The following is a 24,716-nucleotide window of genomic DNA, read 5'->3' as shown; positions in this document are numbered from 1 at the left end:
AATCAACTAAAATTTCAGTAGCTTTGAGAAATACCAGCTGGCAGAAATCCTACAGGTTGATTCATGCATCTAGTTTCCCACATAGACACAAAATTACCCAAAACTACAGTGAACATACTGTTGTGTTGTTCAGTTATCTGTCTGTCCAAATACAGTAAAGCAACAGCAAGTTCAAACCCCTGTTGTAGTCAAGTCTTTAAAAATAAACTATGAACTATTTTTTCAAACCCATAATGTCAACTAGGCGGCAGTGAACTGGACATTTAACTTTGGGTTTAAAAAAATAATAAATAAATAATATTAATATTTTTTATTAATTGAAAATTGAGCACTATGCTTGTAAAACTGAAGCAATATAATTAATTTAATGGTGACAGTTGTCCAGTCATCGAACGTGAGCTTAAACTCAAGATCTCATTCACCCACTTTTTAATTTTATATTGTAAAGTGCCTTTGATAATGTAATTTTAGAGAAGTTTTGTGAACCGTCTAATGTAACAAATTGGGCCTGATGTTCCTACAGAGAATCAACTGCATAATATTGTTTGAAAATGGTCCTTGATCCACATGAGAGGTTGATGTTGCTTAATAAACACTCCGTTATTGTGTTCGTCCTGTCCGAGCTGCAGTGGTTTTGTCTCTCAGATGGACAGGGATGTGGCCACAGGACCTAGAAATCTCAGTCCGCGGTCGAATATGAGAGCCTTCGTGTGTATGAGGTGGATTTAACACTCCAGTTTCAATTATTTATTACAAAGTGACAGATGTCATCTTATATATACCCCATAACTGACGCTCAGTGCTGAAATTCCATTTACACCGCAATATATAATGTATATTCTGTATTTTATGGCATAAGAAAAACAATATAGTAACAATAACCTTATGAGTAAAAGCCAGAATGACAAAAAAAGAGGATGAATAAACCATCTTTTTACAAATTCGGTGCACAAAAATGGCCATTACAGGCAAATTTAAAGTGAGATGCAAAGAAAAGGGTCTGGAGCTGTTTTTGTGAAGCTTTTTTATGAATGTTTCTTGGCAAATTTTTAATGGCGAGTTTCAGGCTTTGGTGTCTTTGTTCTGTTTTGTTGGGCGAAATTCAAAAGCACATGAAAAGAAACGGCCAGCATTAGATAAAGACTGAAGCACAAACACACTCACATTATCAGGGTGTATAAAAGGCTTCGGCTAATCAGGGACTTTTCAGTTCAAGGCAAGTAAATAAAAAAAGTTTAGACAAAGAATTTAGAGGTGACAGACATTTTCTCTGAGTTGCTCTCAATGTTTTTTAGGACTTTCAAACACAAAGGCTTCTCAAAAATATTTAATTTGGACACAAACACACACATTGAGTAACATCTGATCTTTACTCTCCAACTTCAGCAGAACAAATGCTAGATAAACAAACCATCCAATCAATATCCTCCATTTATGACATCTTTTTTTTTCTCCTCGTATCTTCATGCTCTGTAAAGCAATCTGTCGTTTGTTTACAGCCTTCATATGGCAGACGCTTCAGGCGGTCGATGGTATTGGCAGACGCTCTAATTTGTCCACACGGGCCGGGCGAGAGGCGTTTCAGACGTGAACAAACGCCTTATTGTTGAATTCTTAAACTTGATGAGTGTCATTTGGATAAAGACACATTCAAACACACTTAGTGAGTTTATATAATGTTTCTGTTAAACACTGTCGCTGTTGGATCTGTGTCTATGCGGGTTTATTCACTCATGTGGCGTTTCTTTGAGGATCTTCTAATCTGTCACTGAATCTGAATGCACAGATCACAGAGGATAATTCGCAACAGGTCCGTCACGGCTCAGAGCCGAATGAGCTTCTCCGTGGCCTAAAACACAAGAACGTTCATTTGGACGGAGACGGCACAGTCAGCAGATGATCGCGGCACAATGAGAGTGAAGTGAATACTGATCAGCCAAAATCTTCATCAGTCACACACATGCTGCTCTCAGATCAGCTGCCATGAGATTGAAGCTTTGGCTGGACAGGCTCGAGCTGGAGATGGAGATGGGAAACTGGCGTTTGTTTCACAGAGGTATTATTGTCACAGTGTTCACAGCTTGAATGATGTATCTGTTAATAGAGAATGATTGTTGAATTGAATCTGATTCATATTGCTCTCTCTCATTGGCTGTTTCTCTCTCATTGCCATGGAAACCCTTATGACTCTGATCTGGATGGATTTCTGCTAATTGACTGGGATGTGAGCAGGATTTGGTCGCTGGTTACCTGCGGCTCTCCCACTGTGCATGTAGCTTTTGTGCTAATTGGTTTTATTTTGTAATCTTTATGCTATTTTTTTTATTTTTAGCAATCTTCATACTTCAAGCTTCTACATTGTTGTAACCTTTTAATATTTACACAGCACAGTTTTTTCTTGTGTGAGACGCATAAACACAGTAGTGAGCTGAGTGTCATTTGCACAAAATTAAAGCCTTAAAGCTCAAATTACCTAAAATCTTAACACTATTCTTTTGCTGCTTTGCGAACAAACTGCTACAAACAAAATGTAGTTGAATTCCTTGCTACTTGTCTCTGCAGAAATTGCCTTTGGCCTGCAGCTCACATTCTTCACACCTCTTGAAACCTCCTCAGGAGACTGACGCAGTTGTTATTCTGTGCTTGTTACGTTTCAGTACTAAAACAAAAAGAACAAAATCATGAGTAAAAAGTATAGTGCAACATTTTCCATTTTTGGCATGTTTAACTCCAGAGTAGCCCCTGAGCTCCAGTGCTAAACAGCTAATTCTAGCCCTCACGGTGACTGACCGTCTTTGATACGTCGCCACAGTATTTTGCATTTAGTCTGTCTCAGTGTTTTCCTTTTTTTTATGTAATCACAGATAGACTTGATGATAATGAGATCAGATCTCTGTGTGGAGCATACCGGCTGTTGACAAAAATATCACTGGATTATTAAAATGAATGGCAAAAGGAATGTTTGAAAATGTAAACTGATATTTCCTACTGACACACTACAGCAAAAGATATAAATAACTGGCTTAAAACCTTTTTTTTTTTTTGGTGAAAATACTAACGTGCCTAAGACTTTTGCACAGTACTGTATATACATACTGAGACTGTGACAGAATGAACAAACTCCATCTCTGCCTGTCCCAAGCCATGGGTTTGAAACTCTTTTCTTTGTCTTGTCTGGATGTGTCATTCTGTCATCGGCAGAAATCTGTTTGCTTTTAGCAGCTCATTGCAACAGCTCCTCTCTGACTTCACATTGACAAGAGGAGGATCAATCTGCTGCTCTGCGCTGCGACAAACCCACCAACACTTTGACAAAGACAGACTATCACCATGAAACTTCAGCTGTGTTTTTGCAGAATCTGAGAAAAAGTGTCCTCGACTCGCAACTATAAACACATCAACCGTGTCACGTAAAGAGAAGCGCATGTTTCAAACTAAAACATAAAAAAGAGAATTTGCCATTTGTGAAACATTGACAAGTTCAAACACTTCAGCAACGTAAACAGATTGATGCCATCTGACTAAAATATAATAAGAGTAAAAAAAACTGATTTATAAATAAATAAATGAAAAAAGGATAGAGAGAGAGAGAGAGAGAGAATATGTGGATGGATGGATGGATGGATACATCACTGAGCACCTGTGCACCCATCATGCTTGAGCACTTTCAGGCCATGAGCGATTGTGGGTCCAGAAGGCTGCTGACAGAGTGAACGAGGAAACTAGCGTGAAATGGAGCAAGAGTATGGAAGAAAAAGAAAAAAAATTTTAAAAGGACAAAAACCGGCCGGTTCAGTGTATGTCAAGCTGGTGAAATTCAGGATCTTTGTATTATGTATGAGAGTTTTGAGGGAAAGAAGCTGTTTGACTTCTCGAGCGACTCCAATATCACGATTTACACTGAATGACTTTGACATGGACCTGCTGTTAGTCTGAAGCACTGAACACAGCACATCAAATTCAACTTACAATTTAAATACTTTTCTTTGATGGGTAGGTTTAGGGTTAGTGTAAGGGGAGATAATATACAGTTTGTACAGTATGACGTGCGTGTGTGTGTGTGTGTGTGTGTGTGTGTGTGTGTGTGTGTGTGTGTGTGTGTGTGTGTGTGTGTGTGTGTGTGTGTGTGTGTGTGTGTGTGTGTGTGTGTGTGTGTGTGTGTGTGCGTGTGTGTGTTCCTACTTAACCATATTTTGGGGACAAATTTGTACCAGTACTGAGCTAAGCAAGACAAAGTATTTTATCTCAAATCAAAACTTGGTTATGATTGCAGCATATAGCTAATATTTATTTCGATGCATAGACTTTTGGAAAAACTGTTAATTGATGATCCAGCTGAATCTGTGAATCCATATTTTCTTCATTTCAAAGTCAAAACAAACAAACTGATTCACTCAAACGGTTTGAATGAGAGTTTAAGATCTAATCTCTTATAATGACATTTAATATAATGATAATATAATCAAATATAAGTTCAAATCACTGTTTTTGTAGAACCAGGAACCAGTTCAATGCAAGCTTAAGCTTGTCAAACTGATTTTTCCACAGCAGTCTACCATTCCAAAATCAGACCCATACCAATCCAGTAGATCAACCATTTTAACCAGCCTGGACTAACAGAAGATCATAAATGATCAGCATGGACCAGTTAAAAAACATATAAAATATGTTACCACCTTAAGCTAGTTTTGGCTGGATCTTGGGCCTAGCTGTTATTAGTTGTGCATAAACATAAATTAGAACAGCTTTTCACCAGCACAACAAAATATCTGCTAATAATGGCAAAATAATCTGAAAAACAAAATGTGATATTGTATCTTGTTAGTTTAGTAAACGTGAGAACTCATAAAAATGAAACCTTGGAAACGGAGAGTAAATATTTGGAGAGGCTCTTGAGACAAACGCTGAGTGAGAAGGGCGACGAGACTCATCGCCAGGATGAGACAGAAGCGTGTTTTCAGAGCACGTATTTGACAATCTACCGGAGTGAAGAGCGATCTGGAGAGGTCTATTATTGTTGTAGAGGAGTGGGAAAACACGAACAACACTTGTTCACAGCCATGACAAAGATTAGTTGACACACACACACACATATGCAGGAATGAGAGTTTCCTTTGAATCAGTGTCTTTGTCTTGAAGTGAGGATGAGACACATGCCTAAACATGCAGAACCAAAGCGTTTATGTGCGCTGACCGCAGTAGAGCTGTCAAAAGCCACAAGAGCGAGACGGAGGTTTGACCCTGTCGACCTCCAGAGACCCTCAGTGACCCTGAGCCTGGAAACGGACAGGCGGAGAAATCCACAGTGAAGTCCACAAAACTTTCTGCTCTGCAACTCAACAACCGCTCTCTTCAGAGAACAGAGGCCAGGTCACATCGCTCGCAAAGACAAGAGGAAATGACAAGTGAGATGGAGATGAAAACACAAAAAACTGATTCACGAAAAGAGGAGAGGGAAGAGATGAGGAGCACTCGAGGGTAAGAAGGACAAAAGCTCTTGAGAGGAACATGCTAATGAGAGACGGGGACACGGAGAGGGAAGAGGGGCAAAAGTGAGACAGAGAAACATATGGACGAGAGTCTCGCAGATGGTGGAGACATGAGTCTGTACACAGAGAAGCCAGATTGATCTGCTCACGTGTGTGTTTCAGTAATAATCAGGCTACACACTTAAATAAAATATTAATGAAACACCTCTTGAAGATGGTTAAGAGGTGTTACTTCAACTTCTGCCAGTTTTATGTTTGTGTTTCTCTTTTACCTTAAGAAAGGGTATGTCTTTCATTATTTATGTTTGCCAGTTTTCATATGAATGTTAGTCTTAGATATTATTGTTTTACTGTTATCCCAGTCACAGACTTTCAGGCTTAAACTATGAAAAAATCATTATACAAATAACTTTATGAATTACTGCATGTTGTAAAACTAGGTAAATATCTTGTGAGCAAAATATATTTCTTGTGTGTCTTTTCCAAACAAACTGTGTGGGGAAAAAAGTGTGGAAATATTATTTGTGTTTATTTAGCCTTAACAAGACAAATGAGTCTGCTATTTTATGGCCATTTTATTATTGCTGGAATGCAGTTGCAGTGGGTCATTCGTCCTGCAATCTGATCGGCAGATCGACATGCAAATCTGACGTCTTCTAAATGACATGTCGAGATTTGATTTTAAGGGAAAAGGTCAGTGAGGACACAGATCGAGATCAGAGAAACTGAGACAGAATTAACACAAAAATAGCAATTAACTCCCAGAATAATGTCACAGCGCTCTGAGTGTCAGTATATGAGACAGAGAGAGAGACAGACAGAGAGAAAAGAGGGTGAGACTGATATATACTGATATGTAAGAGAGAATTATGAAGAACTACAGACACTTAATATGATCTCAGAGATAATGATAATAGGAATATTTGTAGACCAAGGCAACAGTCAAGCTAAGCAAGTATGAAATAGTTCATTACAGTCAAAACAAAAGACCCTCGAGGAGAACGACCACAACGCCACGTGTGAATTCATCGCTTGAGACAAGAACTGCAGAGGTCAAGTGTTATTTGGGCTAATCTGAGAGAAGACTATCTCTGTTCATATATTAATGATGATCTTTATATGAAATGATGCAGTCTGTGAGTGTTTAATATCCGAGCTGGTTTTAAATCTGAGATTTAAACCCCAGACATAACTGAATTGGCAATGATAAAAGACACTTATAGTCAAAAAATATTTTGTGAAACCAGTTCAGAGTCAATTATTGTTCACTTCAGACTTCTTTTGTGTTTGCAAAATTGTTTGTGATCAACTGAAGCCAAATATTGATTTATACTCAATGTCTAATTCATTAGACTGAATAATTGTTCTTATACAATGACACATTTGGAAGAAAAAGGGAAAGAATAACAAGCCACTAATAAGACAAATTTCATCACACTTTATTTGAAACCATGTTCAGCATCTCAAACCTTTCTCAGAGTATATTAGGAAAAAAATACCCTTCAGTGTTTTAGAAACACATCTTTAAATGTTATTTTCCTTGTACTCAGTTCAGTTTGTGCTTTGATCTGCAGAAGTGTTCAATTATGTCTATATTTATAACCGTTTCTGAGGTATTTTTGAGCAGTGTAGTTTCGGTACAGAAGCACACCAGTTTATTTTGACTTCCAGAACGCTTGTTCTAATAACACACGACATATGAAATTATTAATATAATTACTCTCGAATCTAACCAGCCTGATTATTTGCTTAAAATTCCTTAGCGATTCAATTATTTTCTGCAGCACTTTCAACCTATATGTGTTGACGCTTCGGCCCTTAAGGTCTTTCGTTTGACTTTGTTTGGTTTCAAACTCTCACAGATCTCTGCTAGTAGTGTAAGTGATATTGTGATGTACTGTATATAGTAATTGACTTCATGTTAAGTGAGTTTTGGATTGAGTTTATATCCATTATTTACCTCAGATTCTTCATTTTATGCTCAGATTGGCCGTGATTGTTTCTTGATGAGTGAAATCAATGAGCTGTTTGGTGTATAAATCACAAAACACATGCTAAAGAGCTAATTATTCATAGTCTGTTAAGAGTTGAATGTGCTGTGCTGGAGTCATTGCGATATTTTCATGAACCACATGATTTTTATCCGTATTTTAAGTGATCTTCACTGTTATCAACTATGAATTTCCGACATTCTATATGAAAAAGGGTCTTTTGGTAAAACCTTTTGATGTCATGGATCCCCAAATACCATCTAAGCTCTTTTGCTTGCAGTCTATTTGATCAAAATGTTTAAATATTATTGCAATTTATACTAACTATTTTCTATTTTAATATATTTTAAAGTGGAATTTATTTTTGTGATGGCAAAGCTAAATTTTCAGCAGCTATACTTGTATATGAATATCGAGTTTAAAACAACATCCTTTATTTGAAATAAGAATCTTACTTGAATAGAATAGAAACAACTTGTAAATGTTACTTTTGATAAATGTAATGCGTTCTTGATGGAAAAAAAATATCCTAAAAAAAATGTTTGTTGATACAAGACAACATATTGTTTCCTAAATCAAATCATATTTAATACATTTAAATACTAAAATATATATATATATATATATATATATATATATATATATATATATATATATATATATATATATATATTGAATATTTACTTAGGATTAAGAATATTCTATTACTTAGAATAGAAACAAATTCAATTCAGATTTATTAATACATTATTTACATTGAGTATTATTCCAAAGCTAAGAAAATTGTCGGGGGGAAATTTTTAGTTAAATATTGTAATTTAGCATGTCAACTTTTGCAAAACCAAAACTGCAGCATTCAAATCAAAGCAGGTGAGATCAAATACAGCACTACACAGAGTGCTCTAAAAAATCACATGTACTGCTTGCTCATTGGCTGATTAAGTCCAACCCAATTAGACACATGAATTCCACTTCAAATCTTTATGTCAGGTGGTCGTTCACACATTAACAAATCATTAATTTTAGCAGAACAATTTCAGACTTTGAACAGTACAGTTTGCTGAAGCTTGTCTTATCATGACCGTGCGGTCAGCATTGCTTCCTCTTATTTTTATGTGATGTGCTTTTTATAGCAGTGTGTTATAGATTTAGCTGTTGTAGCTTCAGGCTGATAGAGCGCTGTGATTGGTCAGAGCCGGCCGTTTGCCCTCTCAGGGTCGAGACCATTAAAACCATAAAGACAGTCATCCTTGCTCACCGAACCAGAGCTCATTCACCCCATCCACTCGAGCTTTCACCTTCAGTCTATCCAAACATTCTCACTCCTTCCCCCTCCATCTTTCATCATCCTGCACGATTGTCTATCCCTCCCTCTTTCTCCTGGTGGCGCTGTGACATCACCACACAGCAACAGATGAGGGTGGACTGACTGACACTGCTGTGGGAATAAACCTCAGTGACTTTACACTACACAGGTCTAGGGACAGGAACAGGCTCTGACATGGCAGCGGTCATCCAGGCTGAGGGCTGGATGTCCCTAGACACTACATTTTAGTTACATGTACTACTTTAGTTTCAATCGGACTGAATTCATTCCGATTGATGAATCCGAGCATAGTGTTTAGATGTGCGCTTTTATGTCACAAGCTTCAAATCGGAATTGATTTGGTTGATGTGCACACTGCACGAATATACAATTTTCCACTGTTTGCGCATAATAAACATTCTTCTACATTTGTTCATTATTTGTTTTAAACAACAGACTTAATATCCGTTTCTGGTCATTTGGAGACAATGAGCATATGAACCATTTTTCCGTGCTGGTTATATTTATCACGCAGTAAAAATAGCCCTCCCTGTGGCCAAAACTAGTCATCTGTGGATGGAAATCCGAAACAAGGACTGGTGGGACGTTGCTCCACTTCACAGACGCTGAGTGAAAGGAGAATTTTAGAATGACGGGACATTCATTTACGTATATGACCCTTTATTCAACAGGAAGAACAGCTTGTTCCACGCGGCATACATCATTACCCTATTTCTACGCCATTTCACATGCAAAGTCCTTTCAGTTTTGGTTTTCAATCCGATCGAAATTGTATTTGGATCGAGCTCAGTCGGATCGATTAAGATGTTTACATGAAGGCTTTTCAGTCTGATTGAGCCGTCAATCCCATTACTAATGGATTATTTTGTTGCAAGTAATCGTAGCCAGTGATTCTGCTCACAAGCACGCACACACATGGACAGGCTTCACAAACACATGCATAAACATGTACACACTCAAAATAAACGCTTGTAATTACACAGGCATACAGTGTTCTGTGTCCACAAAACACACATGCACAGGGGTGATGGGTGTCACAGTTGTGTTCTGTTTAGTTTGTTTTCATTGGACTTGTCTGCCTGTCATCACGTCACGTGTCATCTTCTCTGTCATTATCAGTTCATCTGTATCACCTGTGTTGTGTTAATCATCATCATCATCTGTATCACCTGTGTTCTGTTAATCAGTGTCATCTGTGTTTTATATTTAAGTTCCGTCTGTTCAGTCAGTCTTTGTCCGATCTCCATTGTATTTAGTGTGTGTGTTGCTGCCTGGTCTCCTGTCCTGTATTATATTTTTTGAACCTTTGTTTTGGAATTATATCCTCACCTCCGTCTGCCTTCCTGCAACCACCCATGACAGAAGATCGGACGTTTGGACGACAGGGCTATATTTGTGGCTATTGCTCAAGAGGACACAGAATTCTTTTCCTTCACAGACAAGTTTGTTCGCCGAGCCGTCGCTAGCACCCTCCATGACGAAACCCTCAAGCTGCTTTTCTGGATCGGGGCCAATTTCCACCAGGCTACGACCTCCCAAACACCAATGGACTGAACTGGAGGGAAGTCATCGGAAGGTGTTTGGTGAGCGTCGCGTCCCGATCCAGAAAACAACCACCATCTCCAGAGTCTCGCCCCGCCGAGACCACCCTTCCAGAGTCTCGTCTCACCAAGACCACCCTTCCAGAGTTTCTTCACGTCAGTTCTGCCGAGCATGAGCTTCTCCACATCAGTCCTGCCGAGCCTGAGCTTCACGTCAGTCCTGCTGAGCTAGAGACTGTTCACGTCATGCCTGCCGAGCCAGAGGCTGTTCACGTCAAGCCTGCCGAGCCAGAGACTGTTCACGCCAGGTCAGCCGTGCCTGTGTCTTTGTGACTGAGGTGTGGCAGACACCACAATGCCTGAGACCTCAGCCTGGATGGCCGCCACCATGTCAGAGCCTGTTCCTGTCCCTAGACCTGTTCATGTTCCTAGACCTGTTCCTGCCCCAAGACCTGTTCCTGTCCCTAGACCTGTTCATGTTCCTAGACCTGTTCCTGCCCCAAGACCTGTTCCTGTCCCTAGACCTGTTCCTGCCCCAAGAACTTTTCCTGTTCCCAGACCTGAGTCTGTCCCCAAGCCAGTATCTGTTCCTGAGCCTGTATCTGTTCCTGAGCCTGTATCTGTTCCTGAGCCTAAGTCTGTTCCCGAACCTGAATCTGTTTTTGAATTCCCACCCAACCTCGCTCTCCCGCTGCCTCTCATCATCCAGCTGTCATCCTCATCTCCTCTTCCTCCTGTCAGACCCATCACTCGCCCTCTACACGCCAGTGGAATGGTGGGCTTGCTGAGGGGCTTCAAGTCCTCAGCACCATCTTGGACAGTGAATTCAGCTCCAGCCACCGCATCCAGGATTCCACATCAGTCCACTGGCTCACCCTCATCTCCGCCATAGTCCATCAGGTCAACAGTTCCACCAGGCTCCCTCGCCCCCTCGGATCTGCCTTGGTCGCTCGTCGACCTACCCTCATCTTTGGACTGCACTCCTCTGGCTACGCCAGTCCCTTTGTCCCCCCGTCTCCATTGGACTCCTCACTCCCTTCTGCTCCTCCTTGGTCCTCAGTCCCTCTGTCTCCACAGCGCCCTTCTGTGTTCCCGTCTACACCTAAGTCGCCCGAGCCAGCGGCTTCCCCGTGTCCCTTTGAACCCTCTGCTCCACCATGGCCCGGCAAACTTCGGTTTCCTTCCTGTCATCCTCCCCCATTGGTTCCGCCTCTGTCCGTCATCGCCTTAAAACCTCCTGCCCTTCAGCCTCCATGGCTCCTCCCTCCATCAGCTCCACCATGGATCTTCATCCTTCCCTCTGACCTTATAACCTTTCAACCTAGCCCTTTTTCTTCTCCAGCCCTTCGCCCACTCCTGTCGCCAGCCCTTCGCCTGCTCCTCTTCCTCCTCCCAAACCCTCACCTCTCTCATCTCTTCATCTCTCTCGTTACGGCCTGAGGACGCGCCTTGCGGGGAGCGGCGTTATGTCAAAGTTGTGTTCTGTTTAGTTTGTTTTCATTGGACTTGTCTGCCTGTCATCACGTCACGTGTCATCTCTGTCATTATCAATTAATCTGTATCACCTGTGTTCCGTTAATCAGTATCATCTTTGTTTGCATTTAAGTTCCGTCTGTTCAGTCAGTCTTTGTCTGATCTCTGTTGTATTTAGTGTGTGTTGCTGCCTGGTCTGCTGTCCTGTATTATATTCTCATTAAACCTTTGTTTTGGAATTATATCCTCGCCTCCGTCTGCCTTCCTGCAAACACCCGTGACAATGGGAAGGACACGACTTCAGGCCAGATCTATTTTTGTTTGTGTTTTTATTTCTGTGTCTTTCATTAAATGTAGCCACAATATTGACAGTGAATTGTAGCAGCAGTACTGTGGATGAATTTGTTTGATATCTAATGGTCAAAATGTACATTATATATATATATATATATATATATATATATATTTAGCAAAAAAAAAAAAAAGAAACGTCCTCCATCTTTTAACTGCTTATTTCATCAGCAAATTTCTTATTATTTGTAAATATTTGTATGGACATAAAAATATTTAATAACTGAGACATATCTTATCTGTAAACCAGCACAAAAGCATCAACATTCAGCTGAGAGTTCTGTCTAAAAATACTGGATATTCAACTAATGCACATGAAAACCCTCATAAACCCTACTAGGGCAGAAAGTGTTTGATCAATAACACTGGAGGTGACTTACACATACAGTGAGCGACTGTAGTAAGAGACCCTGCTATTTTTTAATCATTTTATAAAAGAATCGACCTACACACCCCGAGGAAAAAGCCCAAGGAACAAACTCTGCGGGAGGAACTTTGTTTAAACTAAAGTGCTTTGTACAGAAAAAAACATCACTAAACACTCTATCAGTTGAAAATGTTCACCTAAAACTGCTTGTTTGAAGAATGTGAGCTTTCATGAAGTTTTAATCAGCGGGCAAATAAAACCAGCCCAGACGAGACAGAAGAGCTGATTGTGTTGTTGCTCAAACTCTCATTTCATGGCATATTTGCAGTAAATGAGATGTGATTGAAATCAGTAACTTCACTGCACATCCAATGAGACTCCACCCCACTTCAGATCTGAGGGGAACACTATAGAATATGAACAGAGAGTGAGAAGAGTTTGAAAATCACCTTCAAACCCAGACTAATTAAAACATCAGTTGCTGATGTTCATCTCTAAAGCACTGAACATTAAACTCACATCAACACTTCTGAAACTCTGGAGCATTTCAGTACATGTTCCACCTGTCGATCAGTTTCAGCTGATATGAAGCTGATGTATGTTGTGTGAAGACGAGAAAAATCTTAGACAATAGAGTGAATCATTGCTCAAAAATGGGTGGACACATTCAGTCAAACATCTTATTGGTGCGTTACTTGAAACTTTTGCTGGGTAAAATGACATTTAAAAAGAACATTGAAATTCATACATAAGCATGTTTTTAATTTCTGAATTCATTTTGATATTTTTAAAAAAAAAACTTTGAAAAGGGAATGGAAAACATATTATTACTTGATGGTTATACCACATGAGATTTTTATAATGATTAAATTGAATCTTTTCAAAACTAAAATTTCTAAGGTAGATTTTTAAAAGATTTAACACTCTTATTTGTCATTGGCCCATTAACATGAACAATGATGAATTCACTTTTGAATCTTTGTGTGTGGTGTGTGTGTGTGTGTGTGTGTGTGTGTGTGTGTGTGTGTGTGTGTGTGTGTGTGTGTGTGTGTGTGTGTGTGTGTGTGTGTGTGTGTGTGTGTGTGTGTGTGTGTGTGTGTGTGTGTGTGTGTGTGTGTGTGTGTGTGTGTGTGTGTGACGGCTGGCATGTAATTTGGCCTCTCTGTCATAATCAATCCAATTAAAGGGATTGCATCACACTTTATTGAACAGTCCTCTGAAAGCCAGTTTGTCCAGATCTAATGCGCATTATAAAATCAGACGCCTTCTGCTATTTGTGAGCGGATGGATTCTTGAGTTTTTCACTTTGCTCCGCTCACTGAGCCCCAAAATCCCGTCCTTCTGAAGGGCTTTATCCTGAAAACCATTTAAAGAGACCATAAATACTTAAATACCATCATCTTCCATCATTTCCATAGAGCTTCATATATCAGCACAAACAAACAGATGGCCATTAAACTATAGATTTATATGATGGGTAGATGTGTGGATAAATGAAGGATTTATAAAGGCACAGCTCTGTACTTTTATTTATTTTTCTCTCTTTCTCTTAATAGTTGATCCTAAATGTCCAATCATCACGAGGCGCCCGCTGTCCTACAGGTGATGAATGAGTCTTCAGTGCAACTCTGACTGAACCAGTGTCAGCGTTACTGTCTCAGACAAATGACTCTGATCTACGGCACAAACTGAGGCTGAATTAAACCTGTAATAGGAATGAAGACGAGATTCTGCAATCAAACACAAAAGTGAGTGAAACTCCAAACACTTTGACCACCACATACACAATATAAAACTGATTACAGTGGGAGAAGTCTGGAGTGACGGCAGAACCGTGAGCTTTGACAGCATGAAACTCGTTTGTGTTTAACGGTGAGGTCAAAATCATTTACACTCACTCAGTAGTGTGTTTGCTCTTTAGTGTGCAGTCAATACAGCTCATTTTCTTCACTCCTTCTATCCCTGAAATGTCTGTCTCGGTACCATGTACAGTGATGCCTGAAACAGGTGATAATAATACCACCATCGCAATATCTATCTATAAGTCATATTTATCATGCTGCTGAATGATTACCATACCAGGGGTTTTCAAATTTCAAACAAATTTTTATTTAATAATTTAAACATTAAACTATTTACTTTTGTAAAGAAAATGTTGTCTTTATAATATTACGCTTACACAATATTAATGTGTTTTTATACATGAAAATGCCTTTGAATTGTAGGAAGATGATCCCTCACAACGGGTAATCATATCATAATTGGGCATCCTTGGCATTAACAAGATTACAAATATATATCAAATACCATGATATTTGCATGTTCCTTCAAAAAATATCTATGTACATTTATTTATTTATTGTTTCTTAACTGTTACTTTTCAGTTAGTGTGAAAAGACCAGCTATAGATCACCAGCATGTGTTGTATTTGTACGGGGGCACTCGTGGCCTGATGGTTTGAGTTGGATGGGTTAAATGCAGAGGACAAATTATGAGTATGGGTTACTGTACTTGGCCTTCACATGTCACTTATTTTGGATGCTGGTGTCACTCAGCAAGAATTTATAGATTATGGACAGACAAGACCAGCACTAACCAGCATAAACCAGTCTGAACTAGCTGATCTATGGCCTGTTCAGGAGGGTAAGAACTTGATCTTGATCTCGATTTGAAGGTGAGAGTAAATTTGAGTCAAACAGCAAGTTATGAGCAGCTACAGCACACCTGCAGAACAGACAGAATATATCAGTCATAATCATAGATGAGGATTATGGGAAAGACGCTCACACTGGAGACAAGATTACACAAACTCAACTGACATTACAAGCTGCCAGAAACATCACAGTCATGTTCCCCTGCTGTATGTTTTCAGTATGATCTGATGTCTGGATCTCTCAACCATCAGCAAACTTCCTTTTTAATCTTTTTAAAGGAAACAGCCGAGTTCCTCCTTGCTGTTCTGTATCTCCATCTCGGCTTCAGCTTCAGCTTTCAGTCTCAGCAGGAGGGGAACAGAAATGATGTGCAGAATCGATAGAGACCAGAGGGCTGTAGATTTCAGAAAGCGGCTGATAGATGAAGAGACACGAGGCCCGTGACATTGACCTCGGCATTCAAACAAAGCAAGAGCCAAACTCAGCAGAAAGAGCAAAACACGGCTCCGGCTTTCATCACGCCGAACACACACACACACACACACACACACACACACACACACACACACACACACACACACACACACACACACACACACACACACACCCACAGCTGTGATTAAACACACTAAAGGTCAGTGTGTTTCTTTGAATACAGTCATACTGCTGCTGCAGAAAATGAAAAATTCAATGCAAGAAATGACGAGTGACAACATATTGCAAGGTTGTGGGAGCACTAGATTACTCTTCATACTGCGCTGTATTCACGACAACCAAACGAGAGAAACAAAAATCAATTAATCAATTCAATAATAATTCAATACACTTTAGCAACATTAGCATGTTGCGAAGGATATGCACTTAACAAGCTTTACACAAATATTGACAAAAATAGTCTATTTTAATAAATTAGTAAGTATATCCACAGTCAACATTTCTCTTGATATGGTCACTGAACAGGGTTATTATAGAAACTATAACTAAAACAAAACAAAAAGCTTATTTTATTCCAGCAAGAAACCAAAGCAACATTTAATTTAGTTTAAATTGATGTACTGAAATGACTAAAACTAAAAAAAAAAAAAAAATTATAAAAACATTAAAAAAAACAGTATAAAATGACAAAAAAAACTATAAAGTTAATTAAACTTTAACTGACATTAAAATGAAAACTGAAATTAAAAAAAGATTTCAAATGCATTCAAAATGTTTATAAAACTACTTCAAAATATGAATTAAAATATGAATTTTTCTGTGTAAAGGGTAAATACAGTGTGGCAGAATTTGTTTATAAAAATAATATAACTTGCCAAACTTTCCTTTAATGACATATTTTCACACTTGTGTTTTTGGATAACAACTGCTCTCGCTGTATTATGTATATGATGAAGGCTTCTAGCTCGTATTGAAATGCAAAAATCATGTAATATTAATATAGAAGCTCTAGACACTTGTATGTTTATTAGCACCATCCAAAAATGAATGCGACAGCTCATGTGTCAAGACGTCTCTTTTGATCATGTGACCATGAGTGATCTAATAACTTTCTATGATAAACAGCAACATAAAACAGAATCTGTCACACACACTTATCGTATTAGTGCATTTTGAATGAGCTCTCGCTTCGAGAGGCTGGTAATGGAAAAAACTTAAAGCTTGCAGTCAGTACTGGGAAATTATGCATTAAAATAAGGAAAAGAAAGTTAATAATGGTTGGATTTTTTATTTCATACCAGACGAATCGAGAAATAGAGATTTCTGTTTCTTGTGATGAGGATTATGATTTTGTGCTCTAATAAGGAGCGATCTATGAACAAAATTAGCTCATTAATCATAATGGCACATTTTAAAATAACGGAAATACTGTTAAAATGAATGAATTTGAACCTCGTTCTCTTGAAAAGCATTCTAGTAAGCATATAGAAGACCTTGAATGGTCAAAGGTCAGGTTTTAGAAACATTTGGCAAACACTCTATAAGTTGTTTCTCAGTAAAAGAAGAGGGATGAAGAGCGTCACTCATCAGACATACAGCGGCTTTGTGATTCTTTTATAATGTGCCTAATTTTTCCTCTCTTGTAAAATACCCTTCAGTTTTATGACCGCCAATTTCACATTGATGGTGCGGCGCTTTCAAAACGCCCCTTGTCCGACCTTGATGATTAGCTTTAATGAAATCTAGAAGAGATTACCATTATCCTTGGGATTTTTTGTATTAAGGGCCCAACCCAGAACAATCACACAGAGATAGCGATCGAGACACAAAAAATAGGTATTTAAAAGGGCAGCTTATGCTTCAGTTTTTGAAGAAGTAGTGAGGGATGATGAGTAGATTTTGTGTGACAGTATTGAGAGAGGAAAGTACGGAAGAGGATTAGGGCCAAGCAATAATAAAAAAATAAAACCATCTCGAGATTAAAGTCATTATAATGCGAAATTAAACTCGTAAAATTTCGAGAAATTAAACTGAAATACAATCTTGAGAATAAACTCATTAAATATCGAGAATAAAGTCGTTGTGATTCAAGAAAAAACTCGTAAAATTTCGAGAAAAAAAGTCGAAATACAATCTTGAGAATAAACTCATTACATTTCGAGAATAAAGTCGTTGTGTTTCGAAAAAAACTTGTTAAATTTCGAGAAAAAAACTCTGAATACAATCTTGAGAATAAACTCATTAAATTTCGAGAATAAAGTCGTTGTGTTTCGAGAAAAAAACTCGAAATGCAATCTTGAGAATAAACTCATTAAATTTCGAGAAAAAATTCGAACTAATCGTGAGAATAAACTCATTAAATTTCGAGAATAAAGTCGTGTTTCGAAAAAAAAGTCAAAATGAAATGTAGAGAATAACGCATTCGATTAGTGTTCATTTCATAGGCTGTAGCCTACTGATAGAGGACATGGCTGAGCTGGATCACTTAGTCAAGCTATAGCCTATTTTAGACTTTCTTTCAGTAACAAAGAAATACTATCAACTTTAGCTAATTTTGACAGAATAATAACTGTCACACTGGACACCAGTAATAACTGGACACCCTCCTATTCCAGTTGTTTTTATGAAGTAACTGGCTATTACTTTAGGATCATTGTTGGTTGTGTACGCCTACATCCACAGAATGTAATGACTGTAACCACCTATACAACCATTTATCATAGCTGTCCATATATGGACATATCTGGCATGTATGCCAGAGTGCATTTGGGCCAGCGCAAGTAAACTGGCGTCTTCTCAAGCGTCTTCTTCGTCGAAATTCCACACCTTGAGGATCAACAAGTTTAATAATGCGTCTTATGGTATCCTGGGAAACCACGAAACCCTGATGAATCGCAAGTAGGTGAAGCCAGCGATAACCTTGCATTTGTCCACTGGTTGTTATTTCATGTTGGACAAAAGCGAGTACATTGCGCAAATTGGACTGATTTTTTCTTCTAAAAAGAGCTAGCCGCTCGCAAATTCTCTTTAAAGTTCGTATGCTTATTAGTATGCTTATTATTATTTTGTCACAATTAGCTAAAGTTGATAGTGTTTCTTTGTTTCTGAAAGAAAGTCTAAAATATAGCTTGACTAAGTGATCCAACTCTTCCATGTCCTCTATCACTATAGGCTATGCAATGAACACTGATCGAATGCGTTATTCCCTACATTTCATTTTGACTTTTTTTCTCGAAACACTACGACTTTATTCTCGAAATTTAATGAGTTTATTCTCAAGATTGTATTTCGACTTTTTTTCTCGAAATTGAACAAGTTTTTTCTTGAATCACAACGACTTTATTCTCGATATTTAATGAGTTTATTCTCAAGATTGTATTTCGAGTTAATTTCTCGAAATTTAACGAGTTTAATTTCGCATTATAATGACTTCAATCTAGAGATGGTTTTATTTTTTTATTATTGCTTGGCCCTAATCCTCTTCCGTAGGAAAGAGACTGAAAGAGCGAGCAAGAAAGAAATAAAAGAGCGAGATGAAGCAAACTAAAAGAGAAATGGCAGTGTCAAAGTTGTATTGATAATAAATAATGATGGTTAGAATATAGCAATGAACGATGTCCTTGCAGAGGACATGAACTGCAAAATTGAGCGAAGAAATGAACTCATTCAAAACAAGGAAATAAAAAACAGTCTCATCCTCCTCAAAATCAATCAATCACCTCAGAAAACACTGTATATGCGGAATCTAAAAGATGTCCTCAGACATCCTGCTGTCAGTCTTTAATGTCACAGTCTCTCAGATTAATTCATATAGTTTGATCTCTCCAGCTCTGGCACTGTTACCGATCTCCCATGACTGAGGAAATTACCCAGAATGCTCTCTTCTCACTGTAATCTCATAAAGTGGGGGCAAAGTTGATTGTGATAAATGTCATCATTCCCATCATGCAGTGGGTTTAAATAAATCTGAAGGTCACATGTGTGATTCTGAGCTGGATCTGATCTCTGGGCTTTACATGATTCAGCCAAGAGGAACTTTTTCCTGGATCAACATGCAGGAAATTCAAAAGGAATAACAGCCAATAAATGACACTGGGATTTGATTGGTCTGATTAGCTGCGATGGACTGGATATCTTGCAAGTGACCATTTCATCTTGCACACACACACACACAAACACACACACACACACACTGCTGATCCTTCTGTAGTTTTAACAGCAAAGGAAAATGAACCCGTCCACATTTGTCACACATTGGATTTCCTTTTGAATTCATCCGTATCTGTCACTCAGATTCTGCTGTCAGACTGAAGAAGAGTCTGGAGCGACTCTGCCTTTTTCTTGATAGATCATTGATCTCTCTCTGAGAGGCACTTACTGTAGATCAATGTCTAAGAAAGATCACGTCCCTCTCAAAGGACGTGCTAAATGCTTCTTCAAACGCTCACACTGTCTCTTTATTCTGACAAACAGATGATGTTCTCCATTACAGTCTTCAACTTTTCAAATCGACTGTAGACTCAAACAGACCAGCTGTCAAGTCAGATCTTAAATGAGAATGAAAAAATATGACAGTGATGAAGCACTTTTTAATTAAAATTAAAAAATACCTTAATACAAAAAAGGTAATCCAGGGTAAACAAAGAAACTCCGAACAGGAACTCAGAACAAGAACAAGGAGACAGCTACAAGCAACAGCAAACAACGGCCGACAAACAGCAACTGAAGCACGGGGATTTAAATACACAGGCAAACAAGCTAAACAAGATAACAAGGGGACGGGGCTAATTAGAAACACCCGGAGAGACTAATAAACAAGAAAAACTACAAAGGACTACAAAACATGGCACAGAACAGGAATTAACAATAGTCCACACAAGACAAGGAAAACATAAGACAGGAATTGTGACAATTATAATATAAAATAATATTCATATAAATAGTTTTGTTTATATATATATATATATATATATATATATATATTAAACATTAAAATCAGATATCATATATAAATATTTTATATTTTCATGTTAAATCATTTTAATTTTATATTTAAAATAGTTATTAATTAATTGGATGCCACACATGTATCATGCTACATTTGAAACTTGTATCATTGCACATATGTGTTGTGAATGATCCTGGAGGCAAGCTGGTTGTGAGAACCCAAATTCAATTTATTACGAAACTTGATCAAACATAAAACAAAAGCATGGCAAGGCATGAAACCGAAACAAAAACAAAGACAAGAACCTGGACGAGAAACATTCAATACTAGACAAAGACACAGGGCAAACATGAGGGCTTAAATACACAAGACTAACGACTAGACAAGGGACACCTGTGAACAATGATCAGACGATTAATAAATGACTAGACACATGGCAGGATAACATGACAATCTGGGAATCACATGACAAGACACAGAAACAAGGAACAAAACACAAAACCCACACCATGACATAGCCCCCAACATTTTCTTGGGGGCAGCTATAGGGTTATGAGCATGAGACACCGGCACAGGAACAGGCACCGGCTTAGGAACAGAGACCGGCTCAGGAACAGGCACCGGCTTAGGAACAGACACCGGCTCAGGAACAGACACCAGCTCAGGTGTGTGCGCAGGCCACACACACCACATGGTTGTAGCCATAATGGCCAGAGCTGCAATCACGCAGGGCTCAGGCGCGGCGGCCATCCTGTCCGAAGACACAGGCACAGCAGACATGACGTGAACAGTCTCTGGCTGGGCAGACGTGTCGTGAAAAGTCTCTGGCTGGGCAGACGTGACGTGAACAGTCTCTGGCTGGGCAGACGTGACGTGAACAGTCTCTGACTGGGCAGGCTCAGCAGGACTGACGTGAAGCTCAGGCTCGGCAGGATATGTTTACTTTTTTTGTATATTTTTTCAGGATATGTGTTACATTTACAATATGTTTACATTTTTTTAAAAATATTTTTTTAAAAAGTGTACTGTGCAGTGTGCAATTAGCAATAGGCTAGTGTTCTAAGAATCTGGATTTCTTCAGTTCCCTATTGCTGATTTCTTGCTCAAAGGGCTTTATTTTCAACCACCATTTGAAGAGACCATTTTATCATCTCACTCTGAACAGCATCTCATTTGATATACAAATTGACTCAATGTTTGAGCACCAGACAGCTCTTGTTTTCTCTAGAATTTGATGTAATCTGAGAATTAGCCATCAAATGTGTTTTGCAGCACCCAAATTTGCAGGGGTGAAATGTATAAAAGCGCCTGCAAATGCTCACTTATGACAGATTTGATTATTTCTCTGTTCATTGTGACCTAAAGAGCGTCCTCACAACAACTCCCAGAAGCATCCAACAGTTTGATTCTTGCAGCTGAAGACACTTGTTAATGTAATGAAAACTAAATGGATGCAAACACACTCCGCTCTGATTCTTCATCTTATTATCATTCTGCATGCGACTCTTTCACTGATGATGAAGCTTCTGGAAGCTTTTGCGTCAAAGGCATGAAACTGATTTCTGATCACCATAATGAAGGTATTAACTGCTACCTGACAACAAAGTCCAGTTTCTCAACTGGTTTGCATCATTCTTTGAATCCTTTTCCTGTCATTCAGTTTTTTGCCCTCTCTAAAAGAGAGAGTGAATGAAAGAGAGGAACAGAGAAAGTGGTCCTTTGTCTCTTATTTGCCAGTCACAGTAAATGGCAGCTCTGATTAAGTTGCTCTAATTGGACTCTGCTTCAGATTCGGCGGGCGAACAATGGGCCACTTTGATGAATGGGTCATGTTGCGGTTTGTGTCGTTGTTTCTTCTGAAAGAAATCGTTATGCCATTAGCGACGAATCACATGCCAAGAGCCGCGGATACAAAGAGCTTTAGTCTTTAAGTCAAAGAAGGAACAAAACAAATGGCCTAAAATTACCCAGACTACATAAACCTTAAAAGATGAAGTGTTAGGAAGCTTTAAACAGCTGTAACAAGCTTTTAAAACACATCTGTGTGAGGTGCTTCAAGGACTTGAATGTAGTCTGCTCCTAGCGTGGCATCTTTCACCTGTACGCTTTGATTTCATTTCTCTGTATTTTTCTCGTTTGCATGAGCAGAAAGACAGAGTGTCCCTGTTTCGAGACCAGAGGGGCTGCAACTGCTCCAACACTCAACACACAGATGGTGTCTTTACGTAACGGACGCATTCATTACGTCCACATCATTTCTCAGATGAAGCCGCACTGCACGCTGAAACCATCTCAGCCCTCAGTTTAGCAGTGACAAGCAACATTAATGCGTACATGTCAAAAGTATCTTAAGGTCACCAACTGAGTTGAAAACAAACTGTTTCTTTGCAAAAGCAGCGTCTTTTATGTGACATTTTAACAGCCAGACATGACCATCTTTTTAGCAGGTGAATAATTCTCCAGCCTCATTAAAGGGTTCAACATGTTTGAAAAGTTTCGGTGAAATGATTCTGCAGGACGTCAATCAATAGAGCCACATTAATGAAAAAGACTCATTAGTGGGACGAGGAGATGTTGAGAGGTTTTAAAAGATGCCGGTCTTGTTCTGATACTTGTAACGACTGAGACAAATCAGAAACAATTATTTGTTATATTTAACAAATAATCTTTAAAACTCACTCTGGGATCTATGGTCCCATCCCCCCAACTAGGGCAAGAACCATGACTACCATCAGATAAGTCTTCAAAATGTCTTCTTTGGTGTTCAGCAGAAGAAAGAAACAAACAGGTTTGCAAGCAATAGCAAACCACAACGATCCAAAGATTCAGTCTATTACTGAAGGACAAAATCAAGTCCCCTTCTACATTTCTTCTTGTTTGAGAAGCATTTTGCTCATAATACGGCACAAGGTAATACATGCTAACATTAGTAAGAGTGCTACGTTGTCCTTTACCACTAAATATTTAGGATTTAATTGCAGATTTAGTTACAGATTTAAAGTCCTAGAAACCCCTGCTGGAAAAGCTTAAGCTGGTCGGTGTGTTTTAGAAACATATTAGCTGGTCTAGGATGGTCATTAGCTGCTGCAAACTAGCAGACCGACTGCCATGTTCCCGAACACTGCTAATAGCTTACGCTGGATTTACTATAAGGTGAAAATAAGAATGAAAGAAATTCAGAGAGAAAATCATTGAGACGTAGTCTGTGTGTGAATACTCAGAAGGTCTTAACCCTATTAGCAAACAGATCAAATGCTTCCCAGAGAGCATTTACAGGAAGAACATGATTAATATTACATGTGCACTGAAATACACAGCCTTACATACAAATGCACAAACACACACATTTAGAGAGGAAGAGAGCAGGCGGGGGAAGAGAGTGACAGACAGACGCCTATAGAGATTGATGGCTATATTCAAATGAAGTCAGAGAACTGACAGGAACCCAATGGAGTGAGCTAGTCCACCACTACATTTAAACTACACACACTTTATCACCACACGCATGGTGTGTGTGCTCTAATTCCCAACACCAAACACAACCACAAACAGCCTAGAATGCTTTTGGGATCAATAAATGCAAGAACTGAGTTGCTATTGACACTCCTTCACCTCTTCACACGGGCATAAAACAGGAAGTCACACAGAACCGACTGGCAGTACAAATGAAGCAATGAAAAGCACTCGCTTCCCCATGAGAAGAACATTTATTGTCGTTTCACTGAAGCCAGACAAAGCTGAAGACATTTCACCGCCCGTCTTACCTAATTTCGGGAGGGAATATTTGACTTTGAAGTAATCCTGGTAAAACTGCAGGAGTCTCTTGGTGATGTGCAGAGCGTAGTCTCCCGATCCGCTCTGGATGGCGTCAGGCCTGGCGTACAGCCGAATCTACATCAACACAGCATCGAAAAGAGGGAGAACAAAAGTCAAATTGTGTCAGGTGCTGAATGTACTCTTGTACGGCTCTGGGTTTATTCCTAACCTGGATTCCCTCAAGGATAACTTGAAAGAGTAATCATTGGTGAAATTATCTGCCAAATGCCTTCATCTGACGTGTGAATTTTGCATTTGTCTCACTTTTGCCACCCCTCAAAAGTGTGAGGCATTAATAAAAGTGTTACTGTCACCTACACCACA

General features: G+C 38.9%; 1 protein-coding gene across 1 annotated transcript in view; it reads right to left on the bottom strand.

The window, feature by feature from the left end:
- The window catches only part of LOC143741709 (thyrotropin-releasing hormone-degrading ectoenzyme-like), a 139,465-nt gene that overhangs the window by 94,855 nt on the left and 19,894 nt on the right, over positions 1-24,716 (bottom strand). The window contains exon 3 of the mRNA XM_077234036.1: positions 24,341-24,467. Coding sequence (XP_077090151.1) covers positions 24,341-24,467 — 127 coding nt within the window. The remainder of the gene's footprint in view (positions 1-24,340; positions 24,468-24,716) is intronic.

The sequence above is a fragment of the Siphateles boraxobius genome, unplaced genomic scaffold (assembly GCF_051911475.1).
Source record: "Siphateles boraxobius isolate OS27281-9 unplaced genomic scaffold, OSU_SipBor_1 19, whole genome shotgun sequence".
Taxonomy (NCBI): Eukaryota; Metazoa; Chordata; class Actinopteri; order Cypriniformes; family Leuciscidae; genus Siphateles; species Siphateles boraxobius.
Note: the sequence above shows the minus strand (reverse complement) of the source record. Positions and strands in the feature narration are given on the sequence as shown.